General features: G+C 43.7%; 1 protein-coding gene across 1 annotated transcript; it reads left to right on the top strand.

Annotated features, from left to right (window-relative positions):
- Positions 1-108: 108 nt before the first annotated feature.
- On the top strand, positions 109-9,629 carry LOC311129577 (coenzyme Q-binding protein COQ10 homolog B, mitochondrial-like). Its single transcript, XM_084161917.1, has 5 exons — positions 109-255; positions 4,434-4,589; positions 5,205-5,397; positions 5,705-5,806; positions 7,653-9,629. The coding sequence occupies exons 1-5, from the start codon at positions 155-157 to the stop codon at positions 7,818-7,820; spliced, it is 720 nt and encodes a 239-aa protein (XP_084018043.1). The 5' UTR covers positions 109-154; the 3' UTR covers positions 7,821-9,629.
- Positions 9,630-9,833: the final 204 nt, after the last annotated feature.

The following is a 9,833-nucleotide window of genomic DNA, read 5'->3' as shown; positions in this document are numbered from 1 at the left end:
GATGTATACAGTGACCAATGAAAACTCTTAACAGATAACTATTGTCCAATCATAGCGCTAGTTAGAGAAGGCGCGTCCACGAAGGAGTAAGGCACTGCTGCGGGAGATGTAGCTAGCGGCTGAAAGAAGCAGAAAAGAGATCATCGCAGTGAAGATGGCAAGAGGTATCCGGGGACTGAGGAGAGCGGTACTAGAATGTATTAAACAGTTACCCGTCACAGCTAGCCGAGAAACACCTGAAAGGATTGGCGTAAGGTAACTGCTGTTCATGTTTTATGTACAATTGTAAAACATGAAAACTTGCAAATTACTTTTTTTTTTTTTTTACCATAAAAAGTGCTAGCATTAGCCTACCTACAGTTCGCATTTTTCTCGATGAAGCTAAAGTTCGCTAGCAGCTTGTTTGCTTACCTTGTCTCAGCTGCTTTGTGTCAAGCCGGTCAATGGGATTTTCTGGCTCATAAACTAACTTTAGCAAACAACTTTAGTTAGCTAACAGATTCTTATAGCTAGCCAAACATGTCCTTTTAGCTAACTGTTTTGACAACTAATTAGGGCTGCTGCCTGATTGCTAAACGTTAGCTATGGCAGGGTTTCATCATGGCTACTCGGGACACAGTGGGCCCTGGGCATGTGAGGTGGGTTACAAGTTCTGAGAATACCTCTATAATCACACACTTTATTTGTAATAGTTGGTGGAAGATTTGGGTCATGGGAGGATGGTCAATTTCTCATTTGGTTCTCGAACTGAAAACACCGACAGGTGTTCTTGAAAGCATTGTAGTTGAGGTTTGCTACAGTTTGTGCAAATTGTTATTTTATCAATGGCATGTTTACTTTTGGAAGGCTTGTTGGCTAGACTGTCTACTACCTCCTAGTATCAGTCAGTGCCTGGCTGTCTCTGCCTCTGGCTGAAATGGTTAACATGTCAAAGGCATTCATCCAGTTAGCTAAGTGGCTGAAGTTATAGAGATAAGTCTGGACAACTTCCATATCGCCAGCTACCTGTGGTACGCAATCTGTCTTTGGACATTATCTGGGGCTTAACGCCTCGATCACACCGACAGTGTGATTTTGCAAAATGGTACACGGCATCATATGGATATGTGTGCAACAAAAGTTCAACATTCACCTTATGCTACCATTTTATGTCAAGCCTCGATCACACCAAGTGTTTTTGTGCAACATTTTAAGCAGTATCATCTGGATATGTGTTCAACATTCACCTTCTGTTACCATTTCTGTCAAGCCGTCTTCGCATACAGTTTGACTCATACGTTCGATAAATCCAACATATGTAGCACACAGAACGCACTGCAACGCAATGCTGCAAGTCAAATGCAGCGTTCCATCTGAAACGAATGTACTTCTGGTGTACCAAAATGCAATAACACTGTCGGTGTGATCGAGGCATAAAGATGCACTATGCAGCAATCGCTCCGTCATTTCCTGGTGGCTAAAATTCTAATCGTTGCCTAATTTAAGTTTGTGACAGAACAAGAATCATTGTACCATCCTAACCAGCTGTGAAATATATTTTCAATAACCAAAAATATTGTATTTTCAGCTGTGTGAAGCAGGTGTACAAAACCGAAAGTAAAAGGTGCAAAAACGAAACTTGATCATAGGAAGTATAGAAATATTGCTCATAGAACAGATCTACACTTAGATGTGCTTTCAATTAGAATGACAGATCTATAACTCACATTTCTATGGGAGTTTGGTTGGTCACCCAAAAAGTTACATATTGCAGCTTTAAGGGGCTACAGGTTTTCTTTGTTTGCCTGGCTCTCACATGCATGTGTTAGGTCACTGCCACTTACACCTCAATCACACCTTCAGTGTCATTGCGCAAAAAGTTAAACATTTACCTTCTGCTACCATTTCTGTTAAGCCATCTACGCATACAGTTTGACGCATACATTCGATAAATCCAACGTATGCACTGCAACTGCCTCTGCAACGCAATGCTGCAAGGCAACCGCAGCGTTCCATTGGAAAATAATGTACTTCTTGTGTACGAAAATGCAATGACGCTGTTGGTGTGATCGAGGCGGTAGGCACTGCCTAGCGTTTGAAACCAAACTCCTAGTTGCACTCCTCACTATGCCAGGAGGATGTTTAGGAAGGTGCTAAATAGTTTATAATTGCACTGGGTCTTAGGAGTTCCCATTCAAAAACACACTGCATCTGCGCAGTAGGCTAATTCAGTAGGTGCTCTTAATCTGACTATCAGTGTCTTAAAATCCTATGTGGATTGAAGTTAATTGAACTCACAATTTTATAATTCCTCACACCATTCAGTGCTACACAAAATAACAACATCACGCTGCAAAGTGACATAATACCCGATCTGGTGGTGATAATAACTGTACTGTAGTCCAATCATGCCTCCCCAATGCCGGCCTCCAGGGACGTTGTGTCCCCATGTGTCAATCACCAGCCAGGTGCAGCGGTGGCTAAGCTGCTGGCACCTGGCAGATGGCCATCATCTGTTTCTGTCAGGGACACAGCTGCCACCACAAGCATGTTCTCCACTGACGCTCCTCTCTCCTCAGCCAGACAGAATGCAGCTATCATGGCTTTCACTATGATCCCACCGGCTCCTACTATTCAGTTATTTGGGATTTACAGCATTTCATTTGATTCAGTTGTCCAATTGTTGTGTGTATTGGTGTGCATATTGCCTTTCATTGGAATTAAACCACTGTTTGAATAGTCCTAGGTGTGTGTTGAGGTTGTCCTCTGAGTCAGACAGAGATTCCCTAAGGGGCAAAGGTGTTTTCTGACTCAGTCTTTTTTGCAAGTTTAAAAAAAAGTTTTTATTTTCCTGGGGACTGGTTTCAACCACATTAGCACAGAGTGAGAAAGTAGGCTATGGTTGTCACTGGGGCAGCAGCAGTTGCAGGTGTGCTCACCGTGCAGAATTCAGTGTGATTGCTTACTGAACTGGATCTCAACTGAAAATGTGACAAACCTGGAGGACCCTGTGTCTTTCTCAGCTTCAAGCCTCTGTAGCTGACAATCCTTTCTTTGGGCTAGTCACATAGAGGGGAAATCCGACCCTAGTTAAGCGGGCGTAAATGGAATGTAGCTAATTTTCTTTGTTATGCACTTTTCTCTCTGCCTATTCTGACCTTGAACTTAAACATGAGAATAGCATGCTATAGACCTGCTATTCGTTGGGGGTGGAGATCGAATAAATTAGGGTGTGTCTACAGATACGCTGTATTCTGACCTTGACTCAATTCCACCACCTTTACGTGCGATGAATAAGGTCGAGCAACCTGTCGGTTCCAAGTGGAACAAATAACCCCATTCTCCTGTACTGTAATTTACAACTTGATAAGAGGTAAAGGAGTAAGCAGTTCGGATAAGGGGATTGTAAATATAAATGACAATTGTTTTAGATCTATTTTACCTTATGGTCGCTGGAGACAAATGTGAAACCAGTCACATGGCAGCAAACTGAAGCATATCAACACATCACCTTTTCCACAGTGAAGTTTAAGAAATGTTGGCCTTATAACTTGGGATGAAATTTGGAGACATTTACATTTTAGTCATTTAGCAGACGCTCTTATCCAGAGCGACTTACAGTTAGTGAGTGCATACATTTTTTTTTCATACTGGTCCCCCGTGGGAAACGAACCCACAACCCTGGTGTTGAAAACGCCATGCTCTACCAACTGAGCTACACGGGACTACAAGCTATAGGTTTCTTTAGCCAAGCGCAAATGATAGTATAGTGCCAAACCTACTGAGTTGATTTATGATTTCTATAATGTTTTAATTATATGCCCAGACTTTTCACTGTATTTTTAGTTTGTTTTACAGAGCAAAATTCCGCAAGTATAGCCAAGGCATGTAGTGGTTGACTTTGCATATTTATAGTTACTGGTAGCTTGTGGAAAGGGATTCAAAGCAGTTGATCTTAGTAACAAACAAACACTACCTGTTTTCACCAGAAAATGTCCTGTTCCTTTTATCCGTTTTTTGCTGTGTGGATGTATTGGCCCCTTCACATGGTTGTTTGTTTTGTAAACGTCTGCAGTGTGAGAACATGAGCTCAGAGACCTCTGATGAACCATTGGCCACTTACATTGATCTTGACATAGTCAGCTTTGATCTAACTTTATTAAAAGCGCACCCTGCAGGCTCTGACAACCTGCAGCAGCCGAGTGTAAAGTTTAGAATCCCGTACATACGCAGAATGTTTGGTTGTTCAGCTATTGGGAAGAGGCATCCAGAGAATTCGGCCATGCAGCCAGTCTGTACATAGGAATTCGACACTTAGTAATTGGCCCCTTAGAAATGATTGTGAATGTGACGCTGAGATGTGACAATCCAGTGTGTCTGGCAAACTGGCAAATGATAGGCCCTTATGTTTTTCTCAGACTCTGACGCACCTCTCTCTCCTTGTTTTGGAACAGATATCTCTCCTCATGTGGGATCCTGATGACGCGGGTGCCACCCCTCCTGGGGGTCATGCCCGGGTCCAGAGTCATCGTGGCCCCCACCCACTCCTTCTTCAACCTGGCTGACACCTTCAACAAGAGGAAGGAGTACTCCGAGAGACGTATCATGGGGTCAGTCACTGTGCCTCCTCCTTGAAATCAGACCTGCCTCTGCCTGGGTTCAAATACTGTTTGAAATCTACTTTAGCCTACCTGGAATGCCAGGTGGTCATGGTTTGGGAGTTTTCTATTGGTTCCATTGCAACAGGCAAGTTCACTGGAGCACAGACAAAGTAGCCTATTTGAAATTATTTCAAATAGTATTTAAACCCAAGTCTGCCTCCTAGAAATGAATATAGATACTCTGGTTTCTCAATGTATTATCTGTCCTGCTCCCGCCAATGACTCTCTCACGTATCCAGTGAAGGTCATAATCACTAAATCTTACGCTATTTAAAGCAACCCACTCTGTGTCCAGGCTAGTTGCCAGGCTGTGATGTAATGATTGGGTGGGAAATTGCAATAGTCTGACTGGCTGAATTTAGTTAGTCCCCGGGCCAGTTGATACATGGGGGCAGAGAATGTCAATCATCACTGTTAAGTACGTCTTCTTCTGTTGACAACCTCCACCTACATTACAAATAGAATTTAACTTAAGGTCAGAGTTTGGAGGACTATTGGGTTATATGGGACTCTTTCCTCCTTCCTCTGTTAGAGATGTTGACCCAGGCCTCTTCTCTTTGTCAGGTACTCTATGTTGGAGATGTATGAAGTGGTAGCTGGGGTGGAGAACTACCTTCATTTCGTTCCCTGGTGTAAGAAGTCTGACGTGGTGTTCCGGCGCTCAGGATTCTGCAAGGCCAAGCTGACCGTGGGCTTCCCCCCTGTAGTGGAGAACTACACCTCGTTGGTCACCACAGTGCGCCCCCACCTGGTCAAGGTAAGGCACTGCATGTAATGTCTGGTATCTCCCACCACTACTGTATCTGCAGTGAGGGTACCTGGATAGGTATAAGGTGAGCAGCTGTGATGTAGATGGACACCGGGTATGTTCCAGGCTGTCTTAATTGCAGTTGCGTTGAATAGATCAGCTGTCACATCGTCTGGAGAAGTGTTTAGCATCTCAGGAACTACATAAATATTATATAGCTATCTTATGAGATTCGTAGCGCGCCTTTTAATAAAGACGAGCTGGAATGCAGCCACTGTGGTTATATCAGCAGTCTGACCTGTGTGTTGACCCCCAGGCTGCCTGTTCAGACGGTAAGCTCTTCAACCACCTGGAGACGGTGTGGCGCTTCAGCCCTGGCCTCCCTGGCTACCCTCGCACCTGCACTGTTGACTTCTCTGTAAGTACCTCAACGCACTGCACTGTGGGTGTACAGGTGTGGGTGTCATGGTTTGTGTATCTTATGTGTGTCCATATACGGTTCAAGTCGGAAGTTTACATACACAGGTTGGAGTCATTAAAACTCGTTTTTCAATTTCTCCACAAATGTCTTGTTAACAAACTATAGTTTTGGCAAGTCGGTTAGGACATCTACTTTGTGCATGACACAAGTAATTTTTCCAACAATTGTTTACAGACAGATTATTTCACTTATAAATCACTATCACAATTCCAGAGGGTCAGAAGTTTACATACACTAAGTTGACTGTGCCTTTTTAAACAGCTTGGAAAATTCCAGAAAATAATGTCATGGCTTTAGAAGCTTCTGATAGGCTAATTGACATAATTTGAGTCAATTGGAGGTGTACCTGTGGATGTATTTCAAGGCCTACCTTCAAACTCAGTGCCTCTGCTTGACATCATGGGAAAATCAAAAGAAATCAGCCAAGACCTCAGAAAAACAATTGTAGACCTCCACAAGTCTGGTTCATCCTTGGGAGCAATTTCCAAACGCCTGAAGGTACCACATTCATCTGTACAAACAATAGTACGCAAGTATAAACTCCATGGGGCCACGCAGCCATCATACCGCTCAGGAAGGAGACGCGTTCTGTCTCCTAGAGATTTTAACGTACTTTGGTGCGAAAAGTGCAAATCAATCCCAGAACAACAGCAAAGGACCTTGTGAAGATGCTGGAGGAAACGGGTACAAAAGTATCTATATCCACAGTAAAACGAGTCCTATATCGACATAACCTGAAAGGCCACTCAGCAAGGAAGAAGCCACTGCTCCAAAACCGCCATAAAAAAGCCAGACTACGGTTTGCAACTGCACATGGGGACAAAGATCATACTTTTTGGAAAAATGTCCTCTGGTCTGATGAAACAAAAATAGAACTGTTTGGCCATAATGACCATCGTTATGTTTGGAGGAAAAAGGGTGTGGCTTGCAAGCCGAAGAACACCATCCCAACCGTAAAGCACGGGGGTGGCAGCATCATGCTGTGGGGGTGCTTTGCTGCAGGAGGGACTGGTGCACTTCACAAAATAGATGGCATCATGAGGAAGGAAAATTATGTGGATATATTGAAGCAACATCTCAAGACATCAGTCAGGAAGTTAAAGCTTGGTCGCAAATGGGTCTTCCAAATGGACAATGACCCCAAGCATACTTCCAAAGTTGTGGCAAAATGGCTTAAGGACAACAAAGGCAAGGTATTGGAGTGGCCATCACAAAGCCCTGACTTCAATCCTATAGAAAATCTGTGGGCAGAACTGAAAAAGCGTTTGCGAGCAAGGAGGCCTACAAACCTGACTCAGTTACACCAGCTCTGTCAGGAGGAATGGGCCAAAATTCACCCAACTTATTGTGGGAATCTTGTGGAAGGCTATCCGAAACATTTAACCCAAGTTAAACAATTTAAAGGCAATGCTACCAAATACTAATTGAGTGTATGTAAACTTCTGGTACTGTGATGAAAGAAATAAAAGCTGAAATAAATCATTCTCTCTACTATTATTCTGACATTTCACATTCTTAAAATAAAGTGGTGATCCTAACTGACCTAAGACAGGGAATCTTTACTAGGATTAAATGTCAGGAATTGTGAAAAACTGAGGTTAAATGTATTTGGCTAAGGTGTATGTAAACTTCCGACTTCAACTGTATGTGTCTGCTTAAGAGCTAGCTATCTATTTCTGCTATCTTTGGCACAGTTTTTCTCACACACATGCATGTATACAATATCATATGTCTAGATCACTTTCTCACCCAAACTCCCACTCTCCGTCTCTCCTCTCTCCAGATCTCCTTTGAGTTCCGCTCCCTGCTGCATTCCCAGCTGGCCACGGTTTTCTTTGACGAGGTGGTGAAGCAGAACGTGTCCGCATTTGAGAGGCGGGCCGGTAAACTGTACGGAGCACAGACCATGATCCCCAGAGAGCTCATGTTTCATGAGGTCCACCACACGTAGCGCGCCCCAACGAGTCATCATCTTTCTACACACAGTCACACACACACAGTCAGCAATGGCAGGGAGAGCGAGAGGGGGGGAAGAGGGAGTGAAGGGAGGCGGGAGGAGAGAAGAGGTTATGTGCCTGAACGCTGCAGTACCTTATCAGAACACGACCAATGATTTTATTCCCATTAACTGCTTGTGGCTGGATTCTGTCCCCCTCCCTACCCCCAAAATACCCTACTCCTCTCCTCAAACATACATCACTCTTCCTCCCCCCAATACCACCATGGTCTCCTCCCGGTGACCCCCTCAACCCAAAGAAACCATCAGCACCTCTGGCCAGTAGGCACGCCCCATAGCTTAGTGCTGTCCCCATGCGGTGGGCACAGGTCAAGACAGGGCTTATAATAGCCATCTTGTGGAGATCTCTTCTGCTAGTGAAAGGCTGTGTGTAAGGTACTATGGTAGGGAGATCAGGGGAAAGGGACTGGGCTTCTTATGTCCTGATCAGGCCAAGAGGTTGTGAAGGCCCATCCAAGATATGACACGTGCATTACGTTATTCTAACAAACCTATCACTTAACATACATTATAAACTGGGTGGTTTGAGCCCTGAATGCTGATTTGGCTGAAGTGACAAAGCATTTATTTTTACTGCTCTAATTACGTTGGTAACCAGTTTATAAAAGCAATAAGGCTCCTCTGGGGTTTGTGGTATATGGCTAATATTTCACGGCTAAGGGCTGTATCCAGGCACTCCGCGTTGCGTCGTCCCTAAGAACAGCCCTTAACCGTGGTATATTGGCCATATACCACACCCCCTCACGCTTTATTGCTTAAGTAGCCTAATGCTAGGTTGTCATGTGGATAAGATGGAGGCTGGGGTATCAAAGGATCAGCTTGTACATCAGAATGTTTTCACGAAAAAGGGACAGAAGCAGGTTTGTCACTGTCCTTGAATGAAGTGTGAGCACTTGGAAGATCGATGTTTCCTAAAGGAATGTCGCAACACTGCTGAGCAGGTGTATACATACTGCCATGCCTACCGACACACCTGTTCAAGAGGTGCTGTGTTGCAACAATGTTACTGGGGACAGTTCTGCTGCACCCCATATAGCACCTTGTTCTCTAATGACCATGGGAGCCATGTTGTTTAGCAGAGTTCGGTTATGGCACTTGCTTTTAAAGTGTGCAATATCATAACGCGTTTGGTTTTTAAATGCAGCTACTTTTTCGCTAGAGATATCAACTGTTTAAAAGGGCCCAGACTGGCTAGGCAGGGGACAGGGTTGTCCACTCTGGCTAAACTGTCTGTCTGCGTCTGAAATGGCACCCTATTCCCTATACAATGTACCCATAGGGCTCTGGTCAAAAGTAGTTCACTATATGTACTACGTTTGACCAAAAGTAGTACACTATAAAGGGAATAAGGTACCATTTTGGATGCAGCTTGTGTCTGCCAGTCAGAATACTTGCTGTCACAGTGAGGTATCTCACTTTTACACCTTTCACCCAGTGGCTTTTGACCTGGTCCTAGTGGCATCATATTTATATTTTGTTCTATAACCTTATGCATTCTACTCATATAATGATATTTATGAAGATGATTATAAGAACGCGTGTACATATTGTTTTAAGACCACAGATGAGAAAAGAGTGCACACTGAACTTGCTGACATAACTATAATTTCTGTTATGTTTTGGGGATTGGGTTTTATAGTGCATACGGAGGTGTTTCAATGAGTGTCAAATGGGTGAAGATGTATCGACTGCATGGTTTATAAACTATTTTTATATTTTAAGAAGTCTGAGTGGTTTTTGTGTGTGGAGTTCAAATTGCACAGTTAATGTATACTCCTGAACATTTAATGGGGAAGTCAGTTTCGGCGCTATGTGCCTTCCTCAGGTTTGGAATAGTCAACATCTGGTTGGTTTCAACTGGTTCACGAACTTCATAGGCTCATGGTTGGTTGACCATTGGACAAAATAGAGGGAATCATGAGAGCGGTAAAAATATAACTTACATTA

This window comes from Coregonus lavaretus (assembly GCF_964263955.1).
Source record: "Coregonus lavaretus genome assembly, chromosome: 5".
In the NCBI taxonomy this organism is placed as follows: Eukaryota; Metazoa; Chordata; class Actinopteri; order Salmoniformes; family Salmonidae; genus Coregonus; species Coregonus lavaretus.
Note: the sequence above shows the minus strand (reverse complement) of the source record. Positions and strands in the feature narration are given on the sequence as shown.